Source organism: Acanthopagrus latus, chromosome 7 (assembly GCF_904848185.1).
Source record: "Acanthopagrus latus isolate v.2019 chromosome 7, fAcaLat1.1, whole genome shotgun sequence".
NCBI lineage: Eukaryota > Metazoa > Chordata > Actinopteri > Spariformes > Sparidae > Acanthopagrus > Acanthopagrus latus.
Genome location: NC_051045.1, coordinates 12,382,368 through 12,399,021, shown reverse-complemented (window position 1 = coordinate 12,399,021; position 16,654 = coordinate 12,382,368). Strand labels below are relative to the sequence as shown.

Sequence of the window (16,654 nt, the reverse complement as noted above, 5' to 3'; positions counted from 1 at the left end):
GTTGTCACAACCTGTTTCTGGCGCTGCACAGCATGCTGTCAACTAAAGATATTATCAGCTGATGAATCCCACAGATGTATCTGTGATAGCCCTCCTGGTCTTGTTATATGTGATTACACAATTTGTAAAAACGATGCTCGGGGAGCTTTATAATCGTTACGTTTCAAGATGAGTTTATTCCAGTTCACTGATATCACTTTCGAGAACAACGCTGATTGTTAAACTGTAAAATATCCACACCTACAATATTCATTCCTACGTGTACTTGACTTGAAGGACAGCTGCAAAAAAAGTGTGTGTTTACTGGCTGATGTATCAATAACAGATTTATATATACATATATAATTTTTTTTTCTCAGCCCTGAAAAACATATATTAGGTTGGTTTTATAATCTATGGTACTGTTGCGCCTTGTTTTGTTTCCCTTAGTAGTTAGAGCCAGACAGAGAAATGGAGAAGAGAACGAAATGCTCCTGATAGGAAGAGTTGTTGTTTCTCACTCATATTTTTTTAAGGAAAGAGGCATGCATGTTGTATGAATGAAAACTGATGAATATTAGTTGAAGCCAGAGATGCTTGCAAGTTTTTTTTTGCCAGAGGGGCCAATTATTCTGACCCCTTTCCTGAGAATGGAAAAGCAAAATAAAAATGTACCACTGATTTTGTTATTTTTCATACCTTTTTAAGGGGCACTATGTAATTTTGGAGAAGAAATACAAACATCCTCACATTTTCCCAGTTGAAGTCACTTTTGCCTTTGGACCCTGCTGTCTACTCTCCTAACAGCCATCACCTTTATTCTTTTTTCTCAATGAGACACTAGCCAGCCTGGCAACCCTTCTCAAACCACTACCTCTTCCCAAAACCCCGAAAGTTTTATCCAGCTCTGTAACTGACTCCGTCGTAAAAGCAGATACAATTTAACCTTCACCCACAGCTCCTCCACCGTTGATCTTTTCACCTGCCTGTCTCCAAAATAAAAGGGAGGCGGAGTCACGCTGGTACACACGATTGGCCTCAACCTGTAGACCTGTCTGCGAGGAGGACAGAGGCAGCCAGGGAGGGGTTGCCATCGACATAATTACAATACAGAGCAGTGAACTATATGCCGACTAACCCAACCACAGAGATACATCTTTTCACCCCCCCCCACCCGACTGTGCACCGATACTCCGCTCACCAAATCCTAGATATGTGTCTGCAGCGCTGAAGGGGAAAGCGCATGTTTAATGGCATTTGGGAAGTCTCCGCGACGCTCTCCGGGTGGAAGAGGAGACGTTACGGCGCGAGTTAGCTAACGTTAGCTCGCTAACAAGGTCAGTTTGAATTTTGGGTTATGTCGCTGTTTTAGCGCTAGCGGCGTGAAAAACGCCAGCCTCGTCATGTTTGCTAACCCGGCTCGTTTGCAGAATTAACCCGGGACTCCTGTGCCGCTGACAGGACAGGTAACTAGCTATTTCTTTCTTTCTTTCTTTCTTTTTTTGGTCATCGGCACACTCTCCTGACGTTAGCTTGTTAGTTAGCCTCACTCGGTGGCTATTATCGCTCCGATCCACTTCGCTCTTACTCGACTTTGCTGCTCGACGTTTGCAAAAGTGATAGGAGCTGGGTCACGTTAACACGCTCATGGGGGAGGGGGGTTAATGCCTACAAGCAAAAGGCTTTTTTTCATAGTAAAAGCAGGCGGACAGAGTTGATGTTAGCTGCATAATTTTGGAGCGAGGCAGGCATTTGTTTTGTGGATGCCCCAGCGGCGGCGGCGGCTCGCTGCTCGTTCCGCCTAGAATAAAACAGGTGCATCTCTGCGCTAGCGACGAGCAGATGTAGGATAGCACTGAACGCAGCCTGTTACCGGATCTGCCGTGTTTTTTTGTTTTTTTTCCCCTTTCTTTTTTTGGCAGGTTTAACGATTAATATTGCCGCAAAGACGGAGTTTACACAGCCTGGGCTGATGCATGATTAATCAAGGTTGAACATCGTAGGTGGCGTTATCATCTATAAAGGCCTCGTCCGCCGACTCCAATAAAGCTAAACGGGGGCAGAAACGGGCCCGGTAGCTAACAGTTAGTTAGTTAGCTAGCGTTAGCTGTGAGACAGTAACTGGATACCGATCTGGCTACTGGGGCACTGATTCTCTGTCAATCCTGAAAGGATTTGTATTATGATATCGGTGTCTTGTTTAAATCCACGTCATTTACGAAGTGTTTTTAATGGTGTTTATGTTAAATTTGGCAGGGTTGGTTTAGCCTAACTTACTATTGTGTTAGCGTGGATTTCCCAACGTGTCTAACGTTACAGCAGCACCCTGTAGCTTTGATTTAACGTTAACATTACGGTGTCACACAATGTAACGACTCGGTACGTTTGTGGTCAGTAACCTCACAAGCATTATTAGCGATTTAGGCTGTATGTGAGTTAACACGGATTAAGATAATCAACATTTAACTACATCGAAACGACTGCTAATTTGGCGAGATTTGGCGTTGCTCTCGTTTTTTTTTTAAACACCTCAAGCTTTACATTTTCTTCATGCTTTTTGCTGGTCCTGAATTCCCAGAAACGCACACACAAAAAAGTGATTTGTTGACCCTCCAACACTTTGGTTTTGACAGCATACAGTAGTTTTCTTGTAGCGTTAAACGAGTTGCTCTCGGGTCATCATGCCAGGTTAGACTTTCACTCAACCAAGGCCGATTTTTGTGTTTTCTCTCTCCTCCACACATTTCATCACTTTGTCGAGCGGTGTAGAGGGCAACACAAGGGAAACATGCAGTTGCAAAAAGCAAGCTTGTCTTGTTGGATATGTTTGTTATTCAGCTCATGCACTATCTAGAGGCTGCTGGATGTGGTACGTCAATTCAATTGGCCCTGAGTGCCACTGTGCATCGGAGCCCTAATTATTTTTGAGATTTTAGTTTTAACTACTGTTGAACTGCAGGCAGCATGGATCACATGCTTGTAAACGGTTTGGTTTCCCCCCTTCCAAGTAGTGTGGGCCTCAGTGTGAATTGGGCATAAATCAGCCTGTGTCATTGCACTCAGCTTGTCACAGAAAAAATTAGGTTTTAATAAGTGTTGAGTGGAAAATTGACGTTTTTTTGTTTGTTTGTTTGTTTTTTTTTTAATTCCAGGGGACACTTTGATTACCTTTTTTGTTAGAGCACTTTTGCTTTTCAAACTGCATTTCTTAAATATTTTAACAAGAGTGGCATACAGCTCAGCCCCAACGCTGGTTGAAAGAAATGATCATGATGATAACAGTGAGGCATAATTATCCCCTTTATTGGCAATGAGAAACATGATTATTGCAAGTTGTTTTTACCTAAATAAAAAAAAAAGAGAGAGAGGCTTTGATGTGTGCCCAATTCTTAGACTACCCTATAAGCAGAGTGATTGTTTTGAAGTAAAAGGCTTTTAAGGACAATCCTCTCTACAACAGGCTGTATGGCGTCATGCATGCTCTCTTGTTAAGCCATGTTTTGATTTTCCTCAAATGACACCCCCCCCCCCCACCATGGAGGTTTACTCATCTCAAAGAGACTCTGTTATGCAGATGTTTATTTGTATTGTTTATCATTTCGATGGCATGTTAGAGCGCCACAAATCGACATATTAAAATGTTTCATATTTCTTAATGAGCTGTTGTTTTAATTGGATTCTGAATTACTCACACAGTGAAATGAGAACGTGATAGAATCTAGGACACGTTGTGGAGAGCGTACTTTGATGCTCAGATGTTGCTTTTTATCTCTGTGTGTGGCAACAGCCTGAGGTAAGGTGTAGCGGCGTAGTGCTCATTCTGAATTAAACTAAGCATATGGGCAAAACCTATTCTCATGTTAATGTTTGGTTTACATATAAACAGAAAACGGATGGATGAGTCAAGCAGTATGTTTAGTCTTTACACTCAGTTGGCAAATTGTCGCTCATTGAAGATTCAACATTTAAGTAACCTTGTATAATCGTGTGTCTTGAAGAGATTGCTCAGTATTTGGAGTTTTTATGTCAGATCATCACGCTCACAAAAGGGCTGTACATTTGGCGCCGGGCATGAGGTAAAAAATTCCCTGGAACTGACTCTGTGGATATAGATGTGAGATAAGGGGCATGTCTCAGCCTGGTTAATGGGTTAGGTGAGACATGACTCAGTACTCTATTTGTTTTAGTCTGCAAAACGTCAGATTAACAGAATGGATAAACGGTGTGTCACTCCTTTTCCTGTTTTAAGAGTGACTAGTCATGTTTTTATTGTCTTAAGTTTGAAATCACTGAACTGAGCACTGACCACACGCTATTGCCATAGTTATATCTCTCTCTCTCTCTCTCCAAAGCGCACAGCACAAGACAAATATAGGGTGTTCTTATCTGAAAGAACACATTAAACTCTATCAACAGAGGATGCATAATATTTATTTCTTGCAGTGTTACAATGTGAACAGCAAATCTGGTTTGAAGTCGGCAGGTGGCGAGCTGGTTAGCTGTTCACTAGGAGCAGGCAGCCAGCAGAGCCCTGTTTTGTGTTTGGCTACCAAAACCTAGAGCTAATTTGGCTAAAACACACAGCAGTACTGAGCAGGTCAACTCAGAGAAACATGAAGTGTTACAATGTGAACTGCAGTTTAATGTGACAACATGACAAGTTTTACTTTTTCCCCTGAGTTATAATGGCGGTGGACAAACCAGCCTCAAGATGCATTGTGGACTTGAAGTGTAGCAGCAGATTTGTAGATTTATTTCGGTTCCTTTTAAGTAATTAATACGATTGCATTATTTCCTTGATGTCTTTTCTCACAGATTATCCAGTGTAATATTGTGTTTTCCAGAAATTAGTACTGAAATTAAATACTTCTTTCTTCTTTACACCTGTCGCAGTCTACAATTACATGTCTTACAGTTTCTGGTTTATTACAGTGGGTAAATAGTCCAGAAGGATGGTTGCAGATTCAGTTTGTTGATTGGAGATAAAAGTAAAGGTAAATGTTAATACTTTTAAACAACAATTAAAGATAAGGATACCGTCCCTTTGGAAATGTTTTGAAACTGTTTTTTTTTTTTTTTTTTTAAGGACAGTTCAGTAACGATGGTGGAAAAAGTTAGTCTGAAGCCTTGCCATGCATCATTTCGAAGTAAGTGTATGATGGTGGAGGGAATAGAAGCCCTGTGGACTTGAACTGATTGTACACTATATTACCAAAAGTATTCGCTCACCTGCCTTTACTCATTCTATGAACTGAAGTGCCATCCCATTCCTAACTCATAGAATTCAATATGATGTCGGTCCACCTTTTGCAGCTATTACAGCTTCAACTCTTCTGGGAAGACTGTCCACAAGGTTGAGGAGAGTGTTTATAGGAATTTTTGACCATTCTTCCAAAAGCGCATTGGTGAGGTCACACACTGATGTTGGTCGAGAAGGCCTGGCTCTCAGTCTCCGCTCTAATTCATCCCAAAGGTGTTCTATCGGGTTCAGGTCAGGACTCTGTGCAGGCCAGTCAAGTTCATCCACACCAGACTCTGTCATCCACGTCTTTATGGACCTTGCTTTGTGCACTGGTGCACAGTCATGTTGGAAGAGGAAGGGGCCCGCTCCAAACTGTTCCCACAAGGTTGGGAGCATGGAATTGTCCAAAATGTTTTGGTATCCTGAAGCATTCAATGTTCCTTTCACTGGAACTAAGGGGCCAAGCCCAGCTCCTGAAAAACAACCCCATACCATAATTCCTCCTCCACCAAATTTCACAGTTGGCACAATGCAATCTGAAATGTACCGTTCTCCTGGCAACCTCCAAACCCAGACTCGTCCATCAGATTGCCAGATGGAAAAGCGTGATTCATCACTCCAGAGAACGCGTCTCCACTGCTCTAGAGGCCAGTGACGGCGTGCTTTACACCATTGCATCCGACGCCTTGCATTGCACTTGGTGATGTGTGGCTTGGCTGCAGCTGCTCGGCCATGGAAACCCATTCCATGAAGCTCTCTGCGTACTGTACTTGGGCTAATCTGAAGGTCACATGAAGTTTGTAGCTCTCTAGCAATTGACTGTGCAGAAAGTCGGCGACCTCTTTGCACTATGCGCTTCAGCATCCGCTGACCCCTCTCCGTCACTTTACGTGGCCTACCACTTCGTGGCTGAGTTGCTGTTGTTCCCAAACGCTTCCATTTTGTTATAATAGAGCTGACAGTTGACTGTGGAATATTTAGGAGCGAGGAAATTTCACGACTGGATTTGTTGCACAAGTGGCATCCTATGACAGTTCCACGCTGGAATTCACTGAGCTCCTGAGAGCGGCCCATTCTTTCACAAATGTCTTGTTTCACAGTCTGCATGCCTGAGTGCTTGAATTTATACACCTGGGGCCAGGCCAAGTGATTAGAACACCTGATTCTGATCATTTGAATGGGTGAGCGAATACTTTTGGTAATATAGTGTATGTAGTAATTTTCCCAGCTGGCAGTCGAGTCATAAATGCCCACTTCTTGCCAGAAAAATCCCCTCCATACCTGCAGTAGACAATAATAACTTCCAACATATATGTAACACAATAGGGTTTCAGCTGTTTTGTTGTGCATACATTTGCCTACATGTTTTTATTAGTACTAGATGATCTACTAACACAATTGTTTTTCCAAGCAAACAAATGACGGCAGCTGCCTTTGTTTGATTTTTTAAAAAAAAAATTATTTGGTCTAGAGATGAATCACACATTTTTAAATGAAAAAGCAGTGGGCTGGCCTGTCTCAGTAGCGCTGGCTGAGCTATACACCACTGTAGAGATTCTGGCTCCTTAAAATTCTATGACTAGATCAGAACAGTATAGGTAGGTATTGTAAAAGGGAGTGAAGGGGTGGGAGTATACTTGCATCCACAGAAACCAAAGTTGCAAAAGAAGCAGTTGTGTGAATTTAGCAGGTTAACAGCAGGCTAGATATTGATGTGTTAGGTCAGGGATAATGTGAACTAGACAATACTTGATATAGTAAAAAAAAAAAAAAACAAATGAGAAAATTTTAATTTTCACAGATATTGCATTTGCAATATAATTAATCGTATTTTTTCATCTTACTTTCCTTCCTCAAAGTGCGATTATTTATTTATTTTTTTTAACCACTGGTTCTGTTATTGCAACAGCAGTGTGAATTAATTGAAATAAAAACCAATGTAGCCCTGAAGGACATTGCAACAACTAGCTGCCCTTACAAGTTGTTCCAAAAGGGCGTTAGAACAGCAACATTAAATAGGAGAGGTGGCATCACCATCTGCATTCACAGGAGGGATGTATTACCAAAGAACACAAAGCATGTGTGAAAGTCCATAGACGGGATGTGTAGTGCAAGCGCAGATTGTCCACTAGTTAATCAATTTGGGTTGGCCTCATTCTCTTGGACTAACAACAAAATATGAAGAAGAGAGAAAAAAAAATTATACACACGCTCACAGTAAGGTCTGTGTGTTGGAAACATGGTCTGTACCAAACAAACATGGTTTGTTCTATCTGGAGAGCAACAATTGTAGGCCAGCGCATCTCTGGAGCTCTACACTACCTCATTTTAATATTGCTTTCTCATACATTTTACCTTTTTATCAAATAATCACAGCTTCTGCAGTTTGGACCAGTTTGCTGACAATTCCTGCAGAGATTTTGATCACGCCCACCTGCAACAGTGTTTTCCATTGGCAATCTTTCTGCCCCATTCAGCAGGGAAAATACAGTCACTCAACTATTTGATAAGCTGCCTTTGGAATACATGACTTTTCAACGAGGCTTATTATATGAGATGTAAAGGTTAAAAAGAAATGGCTTCTGACTGCGGGAACTAAAACTGAATTAATAGATTAATTAATGATTTGGCCATTGTATTTTTTTAGATACCTGATGTCACCAGATGTTTGATCACCAGAACAGCAGTGCTAATGTTACTGTTGGGATTAGAACTGTAGTGGTTATTTTAGTATTTAGCTGGGTTTAAAAATATGGTAAATTGTTTGACTAGAGAGAGAGAGAGAGAGAGAGAGAGAGAGAGACACACACACACACACACACACACACACACACACACACACACACACACACACACACAAAGAAGGCAAGTGGGTGAAGGAGAAAAACAAACTAATCTTATGAAACTTGGCTGTATTTGTTGGTACATTTGGAGTTTATTGGAAGTGCATGCATTTGCCTGCATGGTAGATTTGAATGATAACTGCTGTCAATTTGTTCATTAAATTTTGTAGCTTATCCCCAAAGACTGAGACTGAGTTCCCATATATGTATATTTTCTGATTGCAATGTTAATGTGTGGTTCCCTTGAGATCCCTATCCCATTGTATCGCTGCCCTCTGTTACTGGCCATTTCTTCCATGAATCATCCAAATATTGCAGGGGCAAGTTCAAGCATTGTATAACTTAGATGTTTTCATGACACAGATTCTCACCCAAACTGTTTCCCTGTGAATGACAAGTATTTCACAAGATCCTCTTTAAGAAAATTCTTCCTGCTGGTTTTGAAGTGGTTTAGAGCCGGCGGTATTTTGTTTGGTGTATAAGTTGACGTCAAAGCTTTGTGCCAGTCAGGCATTAGGATTCCAGGCAACTGGATGACCCCCCTCTGCCTGTTTCTGAGTGCTACAGGATTGGGGTTGGCTGGGTCAGCACAACGGAGACTCTTATTCCAACCCCCAGGGCACCTAATTAAAACTTACACCCAAGACAAACAACCTTTGACACTCGTGCGTCCCATGAGAATCGCTATTACTGAAAATGCCATGACAGAGAAGTGAAGATCAGTGAGAGATCAGTGTGTCCTTTTCCATGATAATGTTTATGACTTTGAAACTACGAGTGTGTAATCTAAATATAAATATTATAATATTTTACACTATTGGCACAAACAACCCTGTGATTTGGGTATATTTAATTTCGGTAGATTTAGATAATTGTATTCATCCTTACATTTATAAATTGCATGTTTTGAGTTCAGGGTTTTACAAAGTCTCCAAATATTGCTTCGGTTATAAATTGTACTTTAAATGATAACATACTAGGGCCGTCAAAATTGCTTCAAAATGACATTCGAATATTCCCTCACAAAAAAACACGTAGGTTCAAACCATTTGAATATCTATATTTGCGCATTATGTCAGTAACAGGAGGATAAACTAATACGAGACATAACTACTTGTATAGGTATTTTTATTTCAGTTTTAACATGTCTCTGAAAACATGCCTACACATTACAAAATAAGTAAATTAACTAATTGCCATACCATAAAACTTTTAAGACCATAGACCTCTCTCTCGCTCACCTTCGTGCACGCCTCTTGTCATACTGCAAAGAGCTTGTGGCGGACGGTGAAAAATAAGTTGATGTGGCTGCTTAGTTGGAGTTTCAGACATCATGGCATGCCCATTTTTGAGATGTACCCTCATGTTGCTAGTGGTGGAATTGTAAGCTAACTGTAACTTACACAGCTTGCATACAACTTTATCCCGAGGCTCCGCATTTTTGCTGTCTAATGACCAAAATCCAAAGTATTTCCAAACGGGATTTTTTAGGTTGCTTGGAGTCCAAACCACTCTCTGTGCTGCTGAGTTGGAATTTCGATTTTCTCTCTGGCGTCTGCATCGGACACGGTTTTTGTCGTGTCTCACTTTCAGCAGTGAGTGACGCAGTGCAAGTGCCACTCCTGTGACCTGTCCCTGACCCGTCAAGCAGTGCACCCACTTGCAAAGCAGCTGCTGATGTGCTTTTTTTCACAGTCCAATATTAATTTTCACAATCGAATCTCTTTTAAATATTCAAATACATATTCAAAATTAGAATATTCGTTGACAACCCTATAACATACTGTGTCCAAATTCACACCTACTTTATGTACTTGAACTGAGACTCAATAGTTTATGCTTGTCTGTAATAATACAAATCTAAATCTCCTGCTCACTATAAAATAGTGTTGTACTGTATGTCTGTAGTTCATTGTTTTGTTGGATTGTTGACAGACGGTGCTGTACATGCCATGGACTAGGCCTGCGTCAGTATTCAGTGTTAACAGTGTTTAAAGGCACACAACTATCACATTACTTGCCATTCAGCTAGTCACACAAAGCTTCAATTTTAAACTAGCAGACGGTAACGGGAGTCACATTTCATTTATCACAAGACAACTGTGAGAGCAGTTGACTGACTAGATGAAGACAGGCAATTTGTTGTCAGATTTCATATTTTAAAGTGATTCACTGTAAAAAAAATGTTCTAAAATGTCCAATGTCAATAGGCAATCTGATCCCAAATATAGTGCACTAGATGATAAATGGGGATTTTGGACACAGCACAAGTACATTGCACTGTCAGTATCAAGTCTTTTTAAATAATGGAACCATATTCTGTGGCACCATACACCATTTTCAAAGTAGAGTGCTTTTCCATTTGTCACTTTGTCACCCTAATGTTTGTTTTTGTATTTCTTCTGCTTTCTCACTCAGCTGGCTGATATGGCTGTCTAACAGGCTACTGAAGATCTCTTCATGGATCACAGAGGACAGCAAAGAGAAACAACTGCATCTGTGAGCAACGCCAATAACTAGGGGTTTTTGACCAAGAAGCATATCATCAGACTGACCTCAGTGCATGTGGCCTCTTAAGTTGTTCACAGACATCTGTTGGGCAGCCCAAAGGCCTATTGCTATGCACTATAAACGGAGAGACATGAGCTGTGGGGATGTTGGGAGGAGCAGGCCTCTTTCGTGCAGGACTATCCCTCTGGTGCTAGGGCTTCTGGTGGCCATGGCCCACGGCACCATGCCTGAACAGCAAGAGACACTGGTGGAGATTTTATCTGTGGAACTCGAGGCTTCTATGCAGTCCTCTGTGCTCTCTGAGCTAAAGGCTGCAGCATCTTCGGTTGGTGAAGGGCCGCCTACAGCTATCCCAGATTGCTCTGCAAAGAATGGGGGAGTGCACACTGGCATACCTGATTCCTCTGCAATTGTGGGCCAGGTATTCCAGTTGAAGGTTCCACCAGGACCTGTCAATGCAACCTGTAGTGTCCATGTAAGTACACTTAAGATTAGACATAACGGGGAAAAATTCAATGTTGAGATAATATGCTGCTGATTTTGTGTTGTCAATATTTGACTTGCAGTATAGCATCCTCATATTAATGTGTTGGTATTTACAAATAAAAGCATGTGAATTATTTAACATGAATTAAATGAGGTCAAATTTAATTGGTGCATAATCAGAACAGCATTTGTGCTGGAACGAAAGAGACTCAGAATAGCAAAATGGAAAGTATGAGAGGACTTTGTAGTACTGATGGGTTGATTTATTTTCTTTTCCGAAGTGGATTTTCTGTTTAAATGCATAATGTATAGTATTTATGTCTTCAGTTTTGTTCACTGTATCACCGCTGATTGAAAGCAGACTGTTGCAATTTGCTCCAGTCAGACTTATGAATTGGATGAGATTATTATTGGCCTGAGTGGTGATGCAGAATGATATCCTGTCACACTGTAATAACTAAAAATGAATAGTGATGACTCACATCGTTATTATGAATAGACGCTCACTGTGCTTCCTGTTAATATTTGGTGAGATTTGATTAGCTGAAAGGAATATGGAAGGCTGGTTGGGGAGATGGTGAAAGCATTTCTTCTCCAGATATAAAGAATTGCATTAATCTTTATTTTGTATACGTTTTCCTTTTTCTGCTATTTCACTGACAACTCAGGCATTACCAGAAAGAGGAGTTAATTCAACAAAAGGTTCCTTTTTACAGCTTCCATGCCTGCCAATACTTACCTGTGCTCCTTTTTCTCTTTTATTATGAAATTAGAATTCCTAGTCACACTAAAAGTAATTTTAAGACATCACTTGGGTCCTGGTAACTTTTAATAGCAATTTGTGGAAATGAATTATCACTTTAATGAAATAAGTAATGAGTTTTCCCTTTCAGACTTAACTTAAATCGCAGAAGTATCCCTATAGTATAAAAAAGTAATAGTGTTTCTCTTTTCCTCCCATAGCTCACAGAGATGGGAAAGGAGACTTTACCCTCCTGGCTATATTGGGACAAAGAAAGCTGCATTCTGAGAGGTTTAGCCCTGGACCAGGATAAAGGTGTGTATCATATCTTGGTGTCTGGAGAGGAGATAATTGAAAAGACTGGCAACCAAGTGTTCCCCAGTACAGTCTTCTCTATTGAAGTATACCCAGAAGAACGGGCTGACTCAGAGCCAGCCCTGCTCACTCTACAATCTGATAGCAGTGGCATCCAGCCTTTCACCTGTGGCTCCGAAGAGCCCGTCACTGTCCTAACTGTCATCTTGGATGCTGACTTGACGAAGATGGGTGCTGAACAGAGAGTGAACTTACTGGGCATTATGAGAAAATTCTCACATGTGCCCTTGGAGCACATGAGGGTGGTCCCTGTTGTCAACAACCGCTTATTTGACATGTCTGCTTTCATGGCTGGACCAGGGAATGCCAAGAAGGTGGTGGAGAATGGGGCCCTACTGTCTTGGAAACTCGGATGTGCCCTTGACCAGGGCAGTATCCCTGACATTAGCAGCGTCCAATCCTCAGCCAAGGATGGGACCATGTCGGCCAGGCTGGGATACCCAGTGGTTGGCTGGCACATTGTCAACAAAAAGCCCCATGGAGTGAAACGGGTCAGACGGCAGTTGTACAATACTCCTACTCCAGTGCCCTCCCAGCTTCCTCCAACTACTCATCCAGAGCCCCCTGTGCGTGTTGTTCCTACACCAACATCGCCCTCTATTGCTCCGGCAACAGACCACTCTGCTCCCCCTGTCCGCGGCCCTTTGCCTCTTCCAGTGAAGCCCACTATGAGGGTCAGAGATCAGATAGCCCACACACCTGTCTTCGGACCTCCCCAACCCACAAGAGTAATAGGAACTACAAGCACCATCCCTATTCAGCCTACCATGACCCGGCCTACATTTGTGGAGGCCACTGCTTTGCCAACACCACCAAGCACTACCAAAAGACCTAAACCATCTGCCACAAGGAAACCCAAGAAACCGAAAACCTCCACTCCAGCGCCCCGTGAACCCAAGTCCACCACACCCAAACCGCCCAAACGCACCACTGTTAGTACCACGCTGTCTGTGGTTCCAGACTTGAATCAAAACCCAGAGATCCGCAACGCCATTGATCAGGTGAACGCATGGGTCGGTACGTACTTTGAGGTCAAGATTCCTCCTGATACATTCTTTGACAGGGAGGATGGTACTACTGATAAGCTGCGTTTGACTTTGAAGAAAACCCCCAAAGAAGCAGTGAGTGAAACTTCTTGGATCCAATTCAACAGCACTATCCAACTGTTGTATGGCCTTCCAGAGGAGCAGCATGAGGGGAAACATGAGTACTTCATGTTGGCCACTGACAAGGGTGGGAAGAGCATCATGGATGCATTTGAGGTTCAAGTCAACCGTTGGTCTGCTAATGACAAACCGTCCGTTGTGTTTGCTGCTCGTTTCCATGGTGACCCCAAAACTTTAAGCAATGATGTCCATAAGAAGATTCTTCTGACCAAAAAGTTGGCATATGCACTCGGTGATCGCAACAGCAGCACAGTAACCCTGAGAAACATCACTAGTGGCTCCATTGTGGTGGAATGGACCAACAACAGTCTCCAGCAGAGTCCTTGTCCAAAAGATCAGATCACAGTTCTCAGCAACAGGATCTCTGATCCCAGAGGAACACCTAAACTGGCCTTCGTCAAAGCCATGGAGCCTGAATTCAAACCAATTAACATTTCTATTCGTGGCACCAATAAATGTCAGAGCTACACGTTCATCCCACCAGGAGAGGTGCCAATGCCTGCTCTTCCTACCGCTACACCTTCACCTGGGACAGGTCGTAGGAGCACTGATGATGTTTACCTTCACACTGTCATTCCAGCTGTAGTGGTGGCAGCCCTGCTGCTCATAGCAGGGATCATTGCTATGGTGTGCTACCGCAAGAAACGCAAAGGGAAGATGACCATTGAGGAGCAGGCCACTTTCATCAAGAAAGGAGTCCCTATAATATTTGCTGATGAGTTGGATGATTCCAAGTCGCCCCCCTCTTCCAGCATCCCTCTTATACTTCAGGAGGAAAAGCCCCCACTTCCCCCTCCAGAGTACCCCAACATGGCTGGCCCCCACAGTACCCTGCTAAACCAGGATCTGCTGGAGGAGTATTCTGTTTATCAAGATGATGATCCTAATGCCCCTCCTTACCAGCCCCCACCACCATTTACTGTCCCCATAGAGGGCAAAGGCTCTCGCCCCAAGAACATGACCTCATACAGGTCACCACCTCCCTATGTGCCTCCCTAACGCACACCCAAGCTTTCAGTTTGGAAAGCAGGAGCAATGTAGGGATGCTTGTTGAAAACTACTACAGGAGTAATTTTACATGTGTTCAATGAAATGGCTTTGACTTTGTAGAGGAGCAGGCAACCATACCCATATATTTGACCATCATGGCTAAGAAACAGTATCGTAAAATTCTTCTACTGGCACAGGGCAAACGGATGGGGAACAGTTTGTTATTCCAGCACTATTTTTTTTTGTTGTCCTTCAGATCTGCTTTTCACTTCTTGCATATTCTTCTTTGTCTGTTTTTGCCAAGAAGAGTCAATTTTATCTTCAACAATGTTCTATTTCTATTGTATAGAAAATAATAAAGATGCAGGAAAGACTGAAGCCCACAGGGCCTCTGAGCAGATGTCACCATGACAACAGACTTGAGGCTCTTCCTCACAATGTTAATCTTTATGAGTTCAATATCACTCTTATCTGTCCTTCAGCTAGGTTTACTAAGATTTTGCACCTGTTATTTCTAGAGGGGAATGTAATACAAAAAGCCAAACTGAAAGCATGAAACACTTTATTTACACAAAATCTGTTTGTTTCTTAGACTTTGATCTTTCCGTGTTCTCTCCTATGCTTTGCTCCCTCTTGACAATAACATGCAAACCTTGCACTTATGCAAATTCTTGTTAAACCTTGCACTACGTGTCATGCGCAGAATTGAACGCAGAAAGTGGTAGTTCATTAAAGAGGAAAAAAATATATATATTCTTTTGGTATCCTTGAACTCGCCACATGACTGAGATTCCTCTGGTACTTGATCACAAAGGACATTACACTGATCACGCCTGTTGTACATGTAGCCTCATTAAGTTACAAAACAAACTATGACTTTTTTAAATTTTATTTTTTAAATGTGTGTGCCACTGAACCTGCCTGTGAGATGACAAGGCAAACCTTGTGGGGTTGCTACAACAATAATGAAGGGGCCAATGGAATGCTGTGGTTCACAGCAAGGTGAGACTGGCATCATAGTTGATGAGGTGGATCCACTCTCTTATATTCAGTTGGTTTTGTTGGTATGAGGGGTGGGCGGGCTTAGAGTACTGTATTATCACTGCTCTGCCTCTTGGTTTTGCACTTATCGGTGCAGTGCCTGTGTCAGTCCAGGCAGGGCATGGGGATGAGGGGGATGTACATAATTGTGTGCCTGTGAAATTAAACAACTCCATGTTAGTGTTTTATCAGTAAACCTAGTTGGGATTGGGAGGGCCTGAGTGGGAAATAATTTTATTTTTTAATTGTATGTCTAGATTTATGATCACAATCATTGGAGAGAAAAAAAAAAGACTTTATAGTTTGTGAGGGTGCAAAAGAACGTGCCCATCACAAAAAATAATGCATTATCTCAATATGATGGGGAACAAAGAAAAACCACAACATGTGAATTATGTACATTTCATATCTGATATCACCATAAGAAAAAATGGTTAAAAATCTAATGTTTTTACTGAGTTTTTGATACAGTCTTAAACTTGTTTTATGAAAATATATTAATAAAATGTAATACTATTTGTAAAGCCTCAAAGATGGTGTAGAGTCCTTTTTTATTTGAGAAAATGGAGCTGGATTAAACAGTATGTTTCAGGATATACGTCTATCTGTACAGGTGTATGAGGGGCTGACAAACACTGCTTTACCTGCATGATCAGATGTATGCTGTATGTAGGGCTGCACAATATGGTCAAACAATCATAATGCAATTATTTTTACAGCTATTGCGATATGAATGATTGGTGGAAATGATTTTGTGTATCACAGTTTTTACTGAAAAAATGATAATGATTGTGTGACATTTGCTGGCGTCTGTATTAAACATGTTGTCTTACATTTTTAGAACAAGATCCCCAGACCGGACCGTCTCTGCAGCACTACAATACTTTTATTGTGATGCTGTTTTGTCAAACGTTGTACATGTATTATCAAACACTTGCAAACCTCAGCACTGTGGATATTGCACTTGGCCATATTTCGATTTCAATTATATTTGATTAATTGTGCAGCCCTAATAGACAGCAAAAGTTGTAATAGGCTTTGTCATGATTATAATTAATTGCAAACTTTGAGAGATGTCAGTGTTTGTACTTTCTGAAAGTTGAATAAGTAAGTTTGAAATATGTCACGCCTCACTTTGCCTTCCAGATTTTCCCTTCTACAGTACATATTAGCAAAACCCTGTTGCCTTTTTGTAGCCTTGCTTTACAATATGTCACCACGTTCTTGACAGAGTTTATAAAAGCAGCCACCGACGGGGTCCAACGCTCGGCTGGTTTTG

General features: G+C 41.7%; 1 protein-coding gene across 4 annotated transcripts; it reads left to right on the top strand.

The window, feature by feature from the left end:
• Positions 1-1,000: 1,000 nt before the first annotated feature.
• On the top strand, positions 1,001-15,907 carry LOC119022976 (dystroglycan-like). 4 transcript variants are annotated; one of them, XM_037104517.1, is made up of 6 exons: positions 1,001-1,316; positions 1,410-1,445; positions 4,912-4,973; positions 5,066-5,126; positions 10,483-11,050; positions 12,025-15,907. In XM_037104517.1, the coding sequence occupies exons 5-6, from the start codon at positions 10,628-10,630 to the stop codon at positions 14,341-14,343; spliced, it is 2,742 nt and encodes a 913-aa protein (XP_036960412.1). In that variant the 5' UTR covers positions 1,001-1,316; positions 1,410-1,445; positions 4,912-4,973; positions 5,066-5,126; positions 10,483-10,627; the 3' UTR covers positions 14,344-15,907. The 4 variants fall into 4 exon arrangements, with proteins under 4 accessions (XP_036960412.1, XP_036960413.1, XP_036960414.1 ...); XM_037104518.1 differs by lacking the exon at positions 1,410-1,445; XM_037104519.1 differs by lacking the exons at positions 4,912-4,973; positions 5,066-5,126.
• Positions 15,908-16,654: the final 747 nt, after the last annotated feature.

Excerpts from the sequence above, each read along its gene's own strand:
- LOC119022976 (XM_037104516.1), top strand. The coding sequence starts at position 10,628 with ATGTGGCCTCTTAAGTTGTTCACAGACATCTGTTGGGCAGCCCAAAGG. Across the intron at positions 11,051-12,024 it reads ATGCAACCTGTAGTGTCCAT|CTCACAGAGATGGGAAAGGA; the intron begins GTAAGTACACTT and ends TTCCTCCCATAG.